At 38.0% G+C, this 18120-nt stretch overlaps 1 protein-coding gene across 11 annotated transcripts in view; it reads left to right on the forward strand.

The window, feature by feature from the left end:
* CDK12 (cyclin dependent kinase 12) overlaps positions 1 to 18120 on the forward strand; it is an 85657-nt gene that overhangs the window by 29713 nt on the left and 37824 nt on the right. For 3 of the 11 annotated variants that reach the window (XR_014000502.1, XR_014000507.1, XR_014000508.1), the window contains exons 9-13: positions 2710 to 2787; positions 4010 to 4126; positions 4596 to 4727; positions 6186 to 6397; positions 7833 to 8285. Coding sequence is in view for 2 of the 11 variants with exons in the window: in XM_081161584.1 (XP_081017710.1) it covers positions 2710 to 2787; positions 4010 to 4126; positions 4596 to 4727; positions 6186 to 6397; positions 7833 to 8285; positions 12377 to 13089 (1705 nt within the window). In the remaining 9 variants the exon portion in view is untranslated. Of the gene's footprint in view, positions 1 to 2709; positions 2788 to 4009; positions 4127 to 4595; positions 4728 to 6185; positions 6398 to 7832; positions 8286 to 12376; positions 15992 to 18120 lie in introns of those variants that run through there. The other 8 variants (XR_014000503.1, XR_014000504.1, XR_014000505.1 and 5 more) reach the window with 6 other exon arrangements.

Consider the following 18120-nt stretch of genomic DNA (forward strand, 5'->3'; position numbering starts at 1 on the left):
TTGATTTGGCAATTAATGTTGGAAACAGATTTAAATTTTATTTTACTTTTTTATCTCTGGATAAAGTTCAAGAGAATAAAGAAGTAAGAATTTGTCATTTGAGGTTAACAGATACTAATAGAAAAAAGTGCTAATAAATTTAAGAGCTAGGTTTTTTTTGTTTTCTCAAATTTTTTCTTTTTTTAAATATATCTTTATTGATTTCAGAGGAAAGGAAAGGAGAGGGAGAGAGAGAAAGAAACATCAGTGATGAGAGGGTCATTGATCGAGCCCACAATCGGGGCATGTGCCCTGACTAGGAATCGAACCCCAATCGCCTGGATCCCAGGTCGACGCTCAACCGCTGAGCCACGCTCGGCCGGGCTGCTTTCTCAAATTTAATCAAGCTAAATAATTTCAAAGTGAAACTACATAAACATTGGTTTTATGAGTTTTTTGTTTTTTAATTCTCATTTGAAGGTATTTTTTTCTATTGCTTTTCAGAGAGAGTGGAAGGAAAAGAGAGAGAGAGGGGAACATCGATGTGAGAGAGACACATTGATTGGTTGACTCCTGCAAGTGCCCCGACCAGGGCCAGGGATCAAGCCTACAGCTGAGGCACTTGCCTTTGTATGGAATCGAACCAGGGACCCTTCAGTCCACAGGCCAACTCTCTAGCCACTGAGCCAAACCAGCTAGGACCTCACCTTTTTTTTTTTTTTTAATTCCCACCTGCGGATAGGTTTGTTGTTGTTTTTTAAATCGATTTTAGAGAGAGAGGAAGGGGTAGAGACAGAGAGAAACATTGATGTGGGGGAGAAACATCAATCATTTGCCTCTCATATATGCCCCTACCAGGGTTTGAACCCACAACCTTTTGGTGCATGGGATGATGTTCCAACCAACTGAGCCACTTGGCCAGAGCGCCCCACTTTTTAAAAAATGAAATATTTCACACATACAAAAAAGTATAAAGTATTCATATAATTTTTTTCTTTTATCTTTAAGTTTATTTTGAAGTAATTTTAAATATACAGAAAAGTTACTAAAATAGTACAAAGAACTTTAGCCTTTATTCAGATTCACTAAGTTTTTTTTTAACCTTTTACTTGTGGTATATAATAAACTGTATATATTTAAAGTATACATTTTGTATGTACCAGTGAAACCATTACCTCCAAGATGATATCACCTCCAAAAGTTTCCATGTGCTCCTTTGTAATCTCTCTCCTTTCCCCACTATCCCATTCCCAGGCAGTCACTGTTCTGCTTTCTATCACTATTGATTAATTTCCATTTCTAGAATTTTATATAAATGGAATCACATAATGTATGCCCTTTTTTCCTCTTGCATCTTTTACTCAGCATAATTATATTGAGATTCATTCATATATGAGTCATTAATTTTTAACATCTTGCCACATTTGCTTGTTATATATGTATATATATCATACAGTATACATTATATACATAGAATAAAATGCGTGTGTTGATAAATATACTACATATTTTTTTCCAGAACTATTTGAAAATAGTTGTATATATCATGCTCCTCTCCCTCTTAATATTTAATGTACATTTCCTAAGAACAAACATACTCTCTTAAATCAAATTATCAAATTTGTACAGTTGGTAAGTACAATTATCAAATTCAGGGAATTTAACATTGACACACTATTGTTATTTAATAGAGTACTTTAGCTTCTCATTTTGTCAGTACCCTAATAATGTCCTGGAAACAGTACCTCACCTGATAGAGGATCCAATCCAGTATCATGTATTACATTTAGTTGCCATTCTTTAATCTGGAACAGTTCCTTAATATTTCTTTGTCTTTTGTGATATTTACATTTTTGAAGACTACAGACCACTTAGTAGGTTTAGATTATGAATTTTTGGCTGGAATACTCCATAAGTGTTGTTCTCAGGTATCACATTTGTTTGCCTCTTAGTGATGTTAATTTTGGTCATTTGGTTAAGATGCTGTCTGCCTGCCGCCACTAAATAGATAACTAGTTTTCCTGTTGTAATTAATAAATAATATGTGAAGGGAAATTTGAAGACTACAAATATGTCAACATAGTTTTGAAAGGCGTTTTCAAAATGATAAAGGTCAGACAGTAGACAGGTGAAGGCCTGGGGTAGGGTGGGAAATGGGTGGAGGAGGGCAAAGGAGGGGAAATGGGGGCATCTGTAATACTCTCAACAATAAAATAAATTTTAAAAAATGATAAAGTGTTTAAGCATAACGTATTTGAAAGTCCTATTGAAACTGATCTTGGCTGATGACAATAACTTTTTTTTTTTAAAACCGTGCCAAGAGGGCTGTAGTACAGTGTATATTCCATAGAGCAGATAAATGAACAATGCTAATATGTATTCTCTTTACAGGAACTGCTGAGCATCCTTGTAAAATTGAAGTGTGGGTGTTTTAGTCTTTAGTTATTTTCTTATTTACAATGGAATTGTTAGAAAAGGACTCTTGACTCCCTTTCTCTGCTTATATATAGACTGTCTTTTTATAGGTGGCAAGGGTTTGACCTGCTGGCAAATTTAAATCCTTTATACTGTCCATTTTCACAGCAAGAAATATTTTCTTTTACGGAACACACACACTGCAGTTTTGGGCTAATTTACAACATGGTATATATACCATAAAAGTTTATTGAGACACACTATAAATAGGCTCCAGGGATTTCTCTTCTGACCTCTCAATTTTACTCTTTCTAGATGCATCCTTGGGGAACTGTTCACAAAGAAGCCTATTTTTCAAGCCAATCTGGAACTGGCTCAGCTAGAACTGATCAGGTACAGCTGTGCATGTGCTCTGAGTGCCCAGGTGTGATAGGTAATCACATCTAATTTCTAACACTTTTCAGTCATTCTGCTAAGTGATTTTATGCTCCTTATGTCCAAGTAAGTTTCTCTTCACTCAATCAGGTTTACCATATTTTTTTATCATGTGTTACATATGTAAAGAAGTTGTTTTCCATCTACTTTTTAGGACTCACTTTTCATGTTTTTTATTCTTCATATAAAAGCATTCCTTTTTCAGGATAGTTATTCCATTCTTAGGTTAGATTAAGATCAAATATACTCAGCACACATTTTATGGACCCTGTTTTGCAACAGTTCCCTTTCTCTGTTAAACTTTGGGATTCAGAGATAGGATAGGTCCCTGCCTTCAAAGAGCTCAGAGTTTAGTAAGTGATACAACATGTAAACAGATAACTATAAAATAGAACCCATAAATAGAGGGTTTCAGGAAGGCCTGGGGTTGGGATAGAATTTGGGTGGTTTTATTCAATAAAATTAAAGGAAAGAATATAGCAGGCTAATGTGGACTTTTTATTTTTTATTTATTTTTTAAATATATCTTTATTGATTTCAAAGAGAGGAAGGGAGAGAGAGATAGAAACATCAGTGATGAGAGAGTCGTTATTGATCAGCTGCCTCCTGCACGCCCCTGCTGGGGATTGAGCCTGCAACCCGGGCATGTGCCCTGACCGGGAATTGAACCTCAGTCTCCTGGATCCTAGGTTGATGCTCAACCACAGCCACTGAGCCATGCCTGGCTGGGCTAATGTAGACTTTTTAAAAGGTGGTATATAACTAATTGATAGGCAGTAAACTCAATTTTCCATCAAAATTTTTAGTCTTAGGTTCTCTTCTGCCAGTTTTTCTTATAGGGACATTATAGGACCAGCTCAGCCCTTTGTAGTTAACACTAACTGAACAGAACAAAATTGGTAATAAAAATCTCTGTGGAGGATTAAAAACATGTTTTACAGAACCAAATATGTGGATCATTTTAGACTGTTGAGCGTATTTTCTCTTTATTATCTTGTAACCAGTTCTTTCTGTCCTATTCCTTTTGTCCTTAAAGTAGTGAGGTCAGATTTTCCTTTTTTGCATGCCCTCTAAAATTTAATAAGCTCTTGGGAGGTAATCATTTCTGCTTCTAGAATCTCCAGAATTCATGATGCTGACTCACTCACTTCCTTGTTCTTGCTTTCTGCTTTGTTTTCAGTCGACTCTGTGGTAGCCCTTGTCCAGCTGTGTGGCCGGATGTTATCAAGCTGCCTTACTTCAATACCATGAAACCGAAGAAGCAGTATAGAAGGCGTCTACGAGAAGAATTCTCTTTGTGAGTTTGGCAAAAATGTGCATCTATTTTCTGTGTTTGACTGGTGTTTGGTTTGGACTTGGCTTTTTCCTGGCTCAGGGAGTTAGTGTTGTCCCAATTTATTATGGCAACACACCATAGGAAAACATTTTACTTTTGAGCAAAGTTTTGTCTCAGCCTTTTGGTAATTTTCTCTTTTGAAGGCTTTAGATGGTAGAAAACCATTTTATTTTGAACAATATATAAATTTTTTCAGTCTTTTTGATCTTCACAAGAGGGAATGTAATTGCTGGCTTCATGTTTTCTACCTGTTATAGCCCTTCTTAAATCCTGTGTGGAAGAAAATCTGCTTGCTTGTTTAGCCAGCTTCCAACTTCCTTTCCACAATTTTACGTGGAACTGGAAATTCAGAGACTTTTGACACAAGGTTACAGGTTTAAGAACTGTGCGGTCATTGAGAACTTGTTCTTTCTTTTCTTCCTTTTCACAGCATTCCTTCAGCAGCACTTGATTTGCTGGACCAGATGCTGACACTAGATCCTAGCAAACGTTGCACAGCTGAGCAGACCCTACAGAGTGACTTCCTTAAAGATGTCGACCCTAGCAAAATGGATCCTCCAGAGTAAGTGCTGGTGGCCATGTAGTGACCCTAACCCCCACACCACCCTCACCTCCATCCCCAGGCCTAGGAGATGAGAAACTCAAAATAATAGATTTTTAAGAGGAACTGCAAGTGGCCATGTCCCAGATGGAGAGGTATCCTCAAATAGTATTATGATTGATAAGAGGTTTTATTGCTTTATGGGTTTTTTAAAAAAAACATGGGATAGATTTAGATATGATATTTATTCTAATTTGACTCAAGCTATCTTCTTGTGTTCCTGGATCCCCAGCAGATTGCCCTATAAAACCTCTTTGAAGGTATTTCTTCTAGTTTTTGCTCTTAACTATCCCATCTGTTTAAATCCTTTATGTCTATGGTGACCCTGGGTATCCCACACTTGCAAGGACAGTCCTAATTTTAAATAGTTTTTATCACTGTAAGGTCATACGTCCTGAGTTTTGATGTAGAAATTGTTGCCTTTGAATGTGTCTGTCTTGCATTAGAGTTTTATGAATTTCCTATATTCTCTAAGATCCTCAGAGGTTCTACATTCACATCTCACATTCTAGCAAATAAATCTCTTCACATTTATCACTGACAGCATTGTAGCTTTTATGTCATAGTTTTTGGCATTTCTTTTTTACAGAAAGACTGTATCCTAAAGAAATGAATAGGATGTTAGTACATGAGTAGGTAGTAACTACAAATCTGATTGTTCCAAAGAAATTTACTGCACTAGAATTTTGATATGTTGAATGTGGCTTGAAATACATAAAGCTTTTTACTGAAATTTAGGAACTCTTGTAATAGTGAGCTTTTTGGCTATGGTAATCTTTATTGTAGTAAGATTTAACCTACTGGGATTATTTGCATTATCATGGGAAAGTTGGAAATATATTAAATATATTAAAATATCCTAATAAACCCCACAAATGAAAATATCCAGTCATGGAAATTCAGTGGGCAGAAAGAAGAATGAACCGGTTTTTTGGTCTTTTCTTCGTAGACCAAATAACACAAAAATTGATTTTACACAGAGAGAATGTAATCATGATATACTTAATGTTGTTCCAAAATTTAAATCACCACTTTGCCTGGACTTTTTGTAGCTATTAACAAGCCAGTCATCTGTGTGCTATTTGTTCCCAACTGAAACTTGACCAAAAGTTCTCTTTTACTCTTATTATACCAAACAAGAACAGTTATAAGACTTAACTGTTTGGCAGGAATATGGGCATTTTATAGCAGGTGTGTCTCTGGTATTAGCAAGATCCTCATTTCTCATTGTAGAAATCTTTTGAACTTCTGGACTTTTATTTCCTCAGACTGTTATGTGCCATGATTCCTTTTACACTGCTACTATTTATTTACTAACTTCTCTGGTTATTTTTATGTTTTCCTTATCCTTGCCATTTCCTCTATTTACTCACTACCACATTCCCACACACATTTCCCCTTTGCTTTGTCTTTTTTCAGCCTCCCCCACTGGCAGGATTGCCATGAATTATGGAGTAAGAAACGGCGACGACAGCGACAAAGTGGTGTTGTGGTAGAAGAGCCACCTCCATCCAAAGCCTCTCGGAAAGAAACTACCTCAGGGACAAGTGCTGAGCCTGTGAAGAATAGCAGCCCAGCACCACCTCAGCCTGCTCCTGGCAAGGTGGAGCCTGGGGCTGGGGATGCAATAGGTCAGTGCTGGCACAGAGACTTTGTGCTTCTTTAAGCACATTTTGGCAGGTTTTGAAGGTTAAATGCAAGGATGTGTGTGTATGTTTTAATTTTTAGCCACTGGAGCATTAATAAAGAGGTCGGTGTTCTCATTATAGGGAAAAGGAAATAAACCAAGTTTTGTACATGTAGTCTAGAAAGCCTACAATAGATTATTTTCCATTCCTACAATAAGGAATACTATATCTCAATTAGATCTGTGGCATAAATTAGTGAATTAGGTGAGCCAAATTTAATTTAAGGTTAGTTCACCGTGGATCTCTAATACACATAATTTGGAGCCCTGTATATGTTAGATTTGATAGGACCTTAGAATCCAATCATGTTAAATAACAATTGCTAAATGTAATTAGTTCTATATACTGTTGTTTGATTTAAATATATTCAAAACTGAGTAATAATGAACTATTATAACAAAGTAGTTCTCTTGTGGTAACTACAATTTTTCTAAACTACAGATATTCTTTCCTTGGCTCACTTTCCTGTTCCTGTCCACCTACAACAGTGGTTTTCAATGCTGGCTGCACATTAGAATCATCCAGGAAGCTTTAAAAATAAACACCCCTGAACAATTGCCAGATCTCTAGGGATGAGGCCTAAGCCTAGTAATTCTGATATACAGTAAGGGTTGATAATCACTGACTTTGAAAAATAAAGGTAAAATGAAGTAACCTTTACTCACAATATAGAGATGTTGAGTTAGTCCATGTATTTTTTTTTTTTTTTTTAGAACTTTTTAAAAAATACATTTTTATTGATTTTGGAGAGAGGGGAAGGTAGAGGGAGAGAGAGATAGAAACATTGATTGGCTGCCTACTTCCCACCCCCTACTGGGGATTGAGCCTGAAACCCGAGCATGTGCCCTTACCAGGAATCGAATTGTGACCTTCTGGTTCATGGATCAGCACTAACCATTTAACAACACTGGCTGGGCAAGTCCATGTATTTTTAAGCAGTAATATAAAGAGTATCAAATTGTGGCCCTTCTGGGTAGCTCAGTTGGTTGGAGTGTCCTGATACACCAGGGTTGTAGGTTCCATCTCTGGTTGGGGCATGTGCAGGAATCAACCAATGAGTGCATAGATGGGTGGAGCAGTAGATCGATCAGTGTCTGTCTCTCTCTCTCTCTCTCTCTCTCTCTTTCTTTCTCTCTCTCTCTTTTCTCTCCTCTCTTCTCTCCCTCCCCCTCTTTTTCCCTTTCCCTCCCTTTCCCTCTCTCAAATAAAAATGAAAAAGAGTAACAAATTGTGTCATGACGATTTGAGGCATGAAAAATGATTCGTTCAAAATGAAACTTCATTCACTGGATATTATAAGTTGCTATTGCCAAATGAAGAATGCAGAGGTCTTTGCCCTGCCTCATCCCCTTATATTGGCTTCACTCTCTCTCCACAGGCCTCGGTGACATCACACAGCAATTGAATCAAAGTGAATTGGCAGTATTATTGAACCTGCTGCAGAGCCAAACCGACCTGAGCATCCCTCAAATGGTACAGCTGCTTAACATCCACTCTAACCCTGAAATACAGCAGCAGCTGGAGGCCCTGAACCAATCTATCAGTGCCCTAACGGAAGCCACTTCCCAGCAGCAGGACTCAGAGCCCATGGCCCCAGAGGAGTCTGTGAAGGAGGCACTTCCTGCTCCAGTGGTCCAGCCTTCAGCAGAACAGAAGACCCCTGAAGCTTCAAGCACAGCAGCTGACATGCAGAATATGTTGGCAGTTCTCTTGAGTCAGCTGATGAAAACCCAGGAGCCAGCAGGCAACCTGGAGGAAAACAACAGTGACAAGAACAGTGGGCTACAGGGGCCCCGAAGAACTCCCACAATGCCACAGGAGGAGGCAGCAGGTAAACAGACCGGTCATGAATCTCATTGAGCTCAGGTGCTGTTGATCCTCTTAAAAATCTCTTTAACATTTTCTTTTTCACATCAATGGCCTCGATTTCAGTTTTTCTGTAACCTAGTCTACAGGAGAACATACCAACAAGTGATGTATTTCTTGTCCGGCTTCTTTTATTTAAGTCTCAAAGCTTCTCAAAGCACCTTTCATATACTGATTGTTTTTCCATTTCTTAGGAGGTAGGTAAGTAAAGCCCCTGTGTTCTAACTCACAGAAACCACAACTATAGCTAGTGATGTATTTGAACTACTGTGTGTATGGTGTCCAACTAGTACTAGCACTTGAAAATCTGCCTTCCAAACCATCAGATTGTGCAAATAGTCAGTGGTACTCTAGTGTAGTGGATGCTAGATACCGGAGTCTTGCCTGAAAGATACATTCAAGAAAACCCTAATAAAATATCATTAATCTCCTAAAGAATAATTTGGGAATATTTCTAAATAGATAGTTAACACCATACATTCCCTTTTCAAAAACTAATAGCATATAAAAATGATTGCTTTAAAATATATGTTCCTGAAAGAGACAATTGAATGGATTTTAGATTAGGATATGAGCATTATGAAGAAAAAATCTTACAAATGGAAATATGTTTGTTATACCTTGATGTCACATGACTACAGCATGCAATTTATTAGAAGGAAAAGAAGTTTTTCTCATCAATTCTGATTCACAGTCTGTTTGCAAAAAGTTATCTAAAAGTGTTTTCAACTTCTTGAAAATTTTTGCTGTCCGTGAAGACCCCATGAATTGGGGAATGAGAAGAGGTACAAGGGTTGAAGAGATTCACTAACCTTCAACTTCAGGGTCCTGCATTCACATTTCATATGGGATGTTGCAGAAAGTATATGCCTTATTTCCATTGTTATAGGGTCAAATATAGAAGCTATTTTTCATATGTAAAGCTTTTTAAAACTAGAAGGTAACATAAATAAAATTAACCCCCATGCTTTATAGATAGGGAAACTGCGATCCAGGAAGTTTAAATTAAAACAAAAATTAGCCTGTCTATGGTCCCACTGCTGGAACCATATTATTGGCAGAGCCAGAATTTAGAACTCATATACCCTTTTGATGTGTTTCTTATTTCACTTTGCTATTCTGTCATCCGATTTCAGTTGGCTCTAGGACATGGAATAACAGAGAAAGCTAATCTAGAATTAAAGCAGGCCTCTTTGTATCATCTCTCATACCACCACCACCACCCCAACAAAATCGACTATAATCAAAATTCCTGAAAGAAGTGGTTCAAATTAAATAGCGTAGTGGTTGAAAGAAATTCACTCAATAATTGAGCCAACAAGCTGTCAGCCAAATGATGAAACTGAACTAAAATCAAGGCCTGGCCTATGGCCAAAAATTGTTGGATTTACTTTTCAGAGGAGAGTAAAGATGCCACACCCAATTATTATAGTCACCCCTGGATTAACCAGTTGGTGTCTCCTGTGTTTCTCCCATGCTGCCTCTTTCTGTCATTTTACTGTTCATCAGCACTTCCACCAGAGGGCAGACTAAATAAGCCAAAGAAGGTGAAAATCACTTTGGCTACTGTTGAGCTACTCTATACTTGTTGGGAAAGGGTTATGGTTGGAAACTGATGAGTCAAATAAAGTTTTTAAGTTACTTGTACATTTCATTAACACCTCCCTCCATTAGTACAGACTGTTAAGGATTGGCAATATTGTTAACACTAAATCTTACAACAGTATGATGTTTTAAATGTGATCTTTATTTTTCATTCCTTTAAGGAGTTTTATTAGCCCTGGCCGGGTGGCTCAGTTGGTTGGAGCATCGTCCCGTACACCAAAAGGTCCTGGGTTCAATTCCCGGTCAGGGCATATACCTAGGTTGCAGGTTTGATCCCCTGGTGGGGCGTGTACGGGAGACAACTGTTCAATGTTTCTCTTTCTCTCTCTCTCTCTCTCCCCTCCCCCCTTCCTCTCTAAAATCAATGAAAGCATGTCCTTGGGTGAGGATTAAAAACAAAAAGTTTTATTAACCTTACTTTAATAGTTTTTTACAATTCATCTGCTTTTACTACTTTGAAATAGTTGTCATCCTCTCATACATGTGAAAGATTTTACGCTAAAGAATTAGTTCTATTAAAACAACTAGGCTAGTTACATAAAAGACAAAGTTTAAATGTGAAAAGCAGTATACCTGGAAGAGTGTAAATTAGTTTTGCCCACTTTTGCAGTTGGATATTTTTAAAGTTGTTTTCCCTCAGCGTTAAAAAACAACCAACAACAGCAACCTGGTGTTCCATTTCATGTATTGTCCAAAAAATACTTTAAAAAAAATAATTGGTACTGTGAAGTCTTTATGTAGCGAGATATGTATCACTGACAGCAAAAACCTTAAGTCTGTAGACATTTGTATGTAGTTCAGTTAGCTCTCCCTTTTCAGGATATCTACTTTTCAGGTTGTGAATTTTCCATAGCTAATTTTTTGTCCTTAAATTCATTTTTCCTTACCATCTAGTCAACCATCCAGTTTGTCAACAAGTTACTTGGGCAGGTACTGTATACAGGGTGACCAAGTTGTCCCTGTACAATCCTGGTTTAAAAGTGAAAGTTGGCAATTTAGGAATCCTCTCAGTCCTAGGTAAATTGGGACTATTGGTCACTCTAGTATGTTAGATATAGCATCTGACTTCATCCTTCCACTGCATAACTACAATTTTGTAGTGTTTTCAGAGTGCTTTGATCTGCACGCTAAGGGAATGCATACTTACTTTATTGGTTATCTTTGCAAAATATAATTGTGGTAAATATGCTACCTTAATACCTAATTATAACTAAAAACTACTTTTTGCTTGTCTGAGTAATGACTTTATATTACTAGCTCAGATAAATAAGAATTGACTATATAAACATTTCAAAATATGCTTTCGTAGGGGACAGAAAAATTGATCATTTGGAAGATATCCCAAAACATTAAGCCTTTTCTTCAGCAGGGTGACTTCCAACTCTCTAAATGCACTGTTTTGACTGTACTTGGTTTTATATGTTCTCAAACTCATGCCATTTTACATCTCTACTCTGCTGTCTTGGCAGGAGTTCATTTTCAGACAATGATTGGCATGCTTGGGCAAATTTAGCCAGCAGTGGGGGAAAAAGTCTGGGGAGTGGTTTGAAAAAGACAAAGATCTTTGGAAAGACAGAGTGTAGGATTAGTTTAATACATTTCTGAATACTCAGTTCTTGTTGCTGTCTCCAAGATAAACAGATGTTTATCAACAGCTCATTTTGCATGACATTGCTATAGTAATTTTTCTCATAGCATGGAAAAAATGCAGGAGGTTGGAAAACAAAAAAGAAAATTATAGATTATTTTAGTCTTTATAATTGCTGTAACATAGGAAGCTGAATGACAGTATGGTGGTTAATATTCCATTCTTCAGAATGTGGTTATGGGGAGAGGGACTGAAGTTTGGAGAATCAAGTGTATATTTATACATGATGGTAATGAAAGGTTTTTTACTTTTATTTCATCTCTCTTGTATGTTCTTTAAGTTCTATTTCAGGTGTTAACATTATTATTATTAAACATTCTGTAAAATGTGTTAGCTAATTCCATGCAAGGTCTCCTTTTGTACAGCAAGATTATGTCCTAGAAATGTGACCACAGCATGTGTATTGTTCCCTCTCATCTTCCTTCTTTCTCCTTTATTTTCATTAATGTTTTGATCCAACAGCAAAAAGGGGCGGGAAGGCTGCCAACAGCCTACATATTAGAACAGTTCCTTAAGGAAGGAAATGGAGGAAATCTCAGACAAAATCAGAACAATATTTGAAACATATGATCTTTTTACACCAGCTGTTAGATCCAGAATGCAACTGTTTTGCTTTTAATCACTTGATTTTATTTATAAATTGAAATTTCCTGATCCCAAGATTTTATTCTTTATATATAATTTGGTTACTTGTATTGATATATGTTTATGTTGGGCAGTGTATGTGTGTGTGTGTGTGTGTGTGTGTTTATAATCACATGTGATTTTTAAGATGGTGTTTAAAAGAAGTAACCCTTCCACAGCATGTCCTCCTCACATTCTTCCACCAGAGAAGAGGCCCCCTGAGCCCCCCGGACCTCCACCGCCGCCACCTCCACCCCCTCTGGTTGAAGGCGATCTTTCCAGCGCCCCCCAGGAGTTGAACCCAGCCGTGACAGCCGCCTTGCTGCAACTTTTATCCCAGCCTGAAGCAGAGCCTCCTGGCCACCTGCCACATGAGCACCAGGCCTTGAGACCAATGGAATACTCCACCCGACCCCATTCCAACAGGACTTATGGAAACACTGATGGGCCTGAAACAGGGTTCAGTGCCACTGACACTGATGAACGCAACTCTGGTCCAGCCTTGACAGAATCCTTGGCCCAGACCCTGGTGAAGAACAGGACCTTCTCAGGCTCTGTGAGCCACCTTGGGGAGTCCAGCAGTTACCAGGGTACAGGGTCAGTGCAGTTTCCAGGGGACCAGGACCTCCGTTTTGCCAGGGTCCCCTTAGCATTACACTCAGTGGTCGGGCAACCATTCCTGAAGGCTGAGGGAAGCAGCAACTCTGTGGCACATGCAGAGACCAAATTGCAAAACTATGGGGAGCTGGGGCCAGGAACCAGTGGAGCCAGCAGCTCAGGAGCAGGCCTTAACTGGGGGGGCCCAGCTCAGTCTTCTGCTTATGGAAAACTCTATCGGGGGCCTACAAGAGTCCCGCCAAGAGGGGGAAGAGGGAGAGGAGTTCCTTACTAACCCAGAGACTTCAGTGTCCTGAAAGATTACTTCCCTGTCCATCTTCTATCCAGTCCTCTGAACCTTTAATGAAATCATTTGCCAGAGCGAGGTAATCATCTGCATTTGGCTACTTCAAAGCTATCCATTGTATTCCTTGCTCACTTGCTACTAAGCAGGCGACATGATGTTGGCAGCATTTCCCCCCGGATGGGTTATAGCCAGAACATTTTCTTCAACTCTACCAAGTAAATATAAGTAGAGGATATGAAGAGGGTCATTAAATTGAAAAGTAAATGCTTTATTAGTTCATTGCCTGCACTTCTTGAGCAGAAGGAAAAAGAACAGTTTCAGTTTTGAAATGGCCCAGGAGAGGCTCTTTAGGTTTTTAAAGCTTTGGGGTTATTTTTTTATGTTTTTTTCCTTTTGGATTTAGTTTTTTTGTTTTTTTGTTTTGTTTTAAAGAGAATAGTGTTCACAAAATTTGAGCTGCTCTTAGGCTGTTGCTGTAAGGGGAGAAGAGTGACTGGCTGATTTAAATAAACGTTTCCTTCCTCTCCACCTCATACTTTTGCTTTCAAGTAAACTCTTTTTCCCCCATTGAGCATCTTAAACATTCCTTTTTTCCAAATAAATTATTCATGCTTAAAGCTTGCTCTGCTTTGGCAAAAGATGTGCCCCTTCTCCCTGCATATGAAGCAGGTTGTAACAAGTGGCATTCTTGAGCAAGAGGGAGACTTTACCCCATCTTTTCCCTTTTTTACCCCATCATTACAGAGTTTTCTTTCTCTCTTTTTGAGGCATTTGTTTGGAAAAAAATTGTTGAGATGCCCAATAACCTGGGATAATTCTTTACCTTTTTTGAAATAAAGGAAAGGAAATTCAAACTCCTTTATTGTTCTCTGTAACTCTTCAATTCTAATTTTTTTTTTTTTTTTTAAACCATGTTCTGATGGTGAAGTTGATTTCTAAATACAGACAGCCCAGGCCATTGCTGCTGAGCTGGGGTTAGAGATGATGCCTTCATATCTAGAGGGCTAGTAAGAGCAGTTAGCATACTGTTTACACATATATTTTTATGTCAAGAAAAACCCCCAAACCTTTGAAAGAGAGCATTGTAGGATTTTCAAAGAGAAAAGAAACATTCTGAAAATACATGGAAATGTAACTTAGTTTAGGGTGGATATTTTTCTGAAGATATTTCAATACCTGAGACCTTTTTAAAAAATAATTTTGAAAGAGCAGACCATAAGAAAGAACAGTATTGACATAAACACACATCAGCATGTATATCCTGCCAATTCTTTTAGGGATTTTCCTCCGGAGAAACTTGGTTTTGGTAAAAGGGGTTAAAATGTGACTTCATGGCAAGAATTTTTCCTTATTATAAAAGAGGAAATGGAAAAGGGAAAGGCTTTCAGGGTGGGATAACTTGGGAGGCGTCTCATTCTGGCTTCCATTTCTATGTGAGTACCAGCATATAATGTGTTTTAAGAAACATACACATTTATATAAATTATCTGCACAGACTTAGACATTTGTGAAATGTAGGTTAGCTCCCTTTTTTACGAAGAAAAGGCAAATGTGCTTCAGCATCTTGAAGAATAGTTTCAGAACTAAAGTGAAGTTTCATGTTTCAATGCCAAGCTCTTATATTAAAAAATTAAAAACTACTTGTAAGAGAAAGATGCACTAATAAAAAACTTCAGAGAAATGAAAGAAGAACCCTCTTCAGATACTTACATGAAGATTATTTTTCCCTGTCACTGAAGTAGGTAGATTTCTGGTGTGTGTATTTCTTTATTATTCTCTGGGTTTTGGTCTGGCCTTGCCTTCAGGCCCAAATGTTGATTAGAAAGAACCTTCTAGCCATTTTGGCATTGATGGCTTTTTATACCAGTATGTCCAATTAGATTTACTAAGCTCACTGACGTGGTATTGGTAAATTGCATTAAAGTTCATCTGAACCTTTTTTTAAAAAAAAGATTTTTTATTGATTTTTCAGGGAGAGGGAGAAAGAAAAAAACATCAATGTGAGTGAAACATCGATTGGCTGCCTCTTGCACCCCATCCCACCCCACTCCACCCCACTCCATCCCCAGCTGGAGTTTGAGCCTACAATCTGGGCATGTGCCCTGACTGGGAATTGAACCGGCAACCCTTTGGTGCACGGATGATGCCCAACCAACTGAGCCACACTGGCCAGGGCATCTGAACCTTTTGTCTGTTGACTTCTTAGTCCTCAGACATGGGCCTTTGTATTTTAGAATATTTGAATTTAAGGCACTGAGCCCTACTTTCCCTTTTTTTTTTTTTTATTAAAAAACTCAAAAGTACCTATTCAGTGGGGAAAAAAAATGGTTTCCCATCAAATATGAATAAAATTCTCTATACATTTTAATTATACTTTGGTTATCAGCAGTCATCAATAATATTTTTCCTTCCCCTTACAACCCCTTATTTTTAATTATGCCAAATATTCTAAATGATATACTTAGGTGTCCATTCATCCATCCCTGCTACTAGGGAAGGGGGTGAGTGTATGTGTGTGTGTATGTGTATGTATGATCTCATTCTCACCCCCAGACCCCCATTTTGGGAGTCTAACCTTTAAAATGAAGAAAAAAAGTTTGGTAATTTTGACTGTTTCTAAAAGCAGAGGAAAAAAGGAACTCACTTAAATATCCTGGAATCTGTGTGGAGGAAGAAAAGGTATTTGTTAATTTTTCAGCTGTGTTATCTATAAACGTGATGGAAGTAAAGGTTTGGCAGAATTTCAACTTGACTATTAGAAAACTACAAATTCAAATAATATTCCTAAGTGGTTTTGTTTTAAGTATTGTACCATGAGAGATATTAAGTCCATTAAATACATTATTTTGAACAGATGAGAAATCTGATTCTGTTCATGAATGAGGCAAAACTGGTTTGACCATGGTTATTTTTGTGGTTTTGAAAACAAATTTGCTTGACCCAGTTTCCTTAGTTTTTTCAACTGTCTATAGGAATGATAAGGATTTGCAAATGACATCAGATCTCTATGTTGAAAAGCAGGGCAGTTAGCACAAATTTGTAAGTAGGACTTCTGTTAGCTTATGCCATAGACATCACCCAGTCACTTGTGTGTGTGTGTGTGTGTATATATATATATATATACAAGATACATCTATAGTTCTAGTACTAAAACGGTTACTAGCAGGTTTTGAGAGAGAAGGCTGCATCAGAGAAGTGTCAGGTGCCACCTCATTCTCCCTGACAGGTTTCTGACACTGTATTCCTTTCTCTCTCGTTTTTGCCCCCCATTGGGTGTACGTTGTTTATGTACAGATATTTTGTAATATATTAAATTTTTTCTTTGAGTTTATAAAAATGGAAAGTGGAGATTGGAAAATTAAATATTTCCTGTTACTATACCACTTTTGCTCCATTGCATTTACTTCTTAATCTGTACCCTCTGAGCAAATCCAATTAGGTATAAAAGGCATTTTTTTCCTCCACTTTATCTTAGGGGTTCTTTGTCTCAGAATTGCTGTAGGTTCATAAACTACCCAAAAAAAGTCCTCATGGTTTGAAGAGGTGCTTCAAAACACTAGACTAGGAGTGAGAGAATTTGAAAAGTTGGGGAAAACTAAGGTGTGATTTTTTTTAAAGTAAAAAACAGTTACACAAGTAATGGTAGTCCTAGGCCATCAAAAAAGTTGAGCTTCATGTACCCTGACTCCTCCTGAAAGGAGAGGTAAGTGGTTTTGAGCTCAACTGTCATCAAGGGAAGTTAGTAAAAGGGAGTTTAGACTGAAGAATAGTCTCTTAAATCAGGACCACTACCACCAATCCTGACCAGTCCTATGTTACCATGAGTAAGGTCAGCATGGGAATTAGTCTTCTAGCTCTGTGTAGATTTCCTGATACTTTGCCAATCCGGGAAGTGAGTCAGAGTTGTTTATAAGGCTAAAATTCCTGTTGTCTCCAAAATCTTTACTATTTCCACTTGAGATGATTGCCTTCCCTTCTCTTTCATGGTTTAGGACACTGAGAACTAATTGTTTTCTTGGAGTATGTGTTGCATTCCTGCTAGTTATGATACAAGTAGGCAGAGAGCAGATAAAGCCCATCAAGAGACAGAAAGGAAGAGGGGAGATAGAGGTATCAGGAAATTAGGAATGGGGTGAGCAATTATACAAAGTTAAGGGGTACACCAGAACAAGAAAATTAGAAGTTGAATTTTCAAAAACTGCTGGTGATGAGGGTTGCCAGCTTGCTTTTGAATCCCCAAAGTTTAAGTAGTATGTTCCCGTGCCTGTGGGCTATCACATGTTTATCCAGAGGAGAATGGAGAGCTCAAGATTGTTCCAATTCCTGGAATCCTATGTTCCTGGTTACCCTCCAGAGAAAAGGAATTCGTTTTCAGTCTTTACATAATTCAAATTCATGACTGAGAGTGTGAACTTCAGCCTATTAGAGAATATTGCTTCCACTTCATAGCAATGGCAACCTTTTCAATTTTGGGCCTAAAGGCTGAGGACCTAACTAACTGGACTTTTTTTGTATTACACCCAAGGCTGTTTCTAACTAGAAACCATACAGTTCAGTGCCTAAATTTTTTAGGCACTATCTTTTCCCCAACTGGCATCCTTAATTGTATGGTATGGTTAATTCCTCAAGGAAGTTAATATTTTTGGTGCTGAACTGGGATTTCCATTGTTATTTAAGATTGCCCCATAGCTTGACTGTTTTGGGGGTATTGAGTTGCTTCTCTATTCACAACTTAGTCACCTGAAGGGCTAGGTGGAGTGGAAGTGGAGAGTTCCCTAAGTAAATATTGAACCATTCTTAGGCAGACATGGAACTGCTAAGTCTTCTGGTTGTCCTGAGAGGCAAGGTGAAAGTTCCTGGACTCTTGGGTTAATTTTACTGTCGAAGTGTAGCATTCCTTACAGCCTTAGGAATACTCTCAAGTTAGTTTACTCCAAGCCAGGGTTGAGACTGGGGAAAGTATGACACCTGAAGGAATTACTAGTGATACTCGACCACTCGTCACTATATGCAGCTGTC

This window comes from Miniopterus schreibersii (assembly GCF_964146895.1).
Source record: "Miniopterus schreibersii genome assembly, chromosome: 16".
In the NCBI taxonomy this organism is placed as follows: domain Eukaryota; kingdom Metazoa; phylum Chordata; class Mammalia; order Chiroptera; family Miniopteridae; genus Miniopterus; species Miniopterus schreibersii.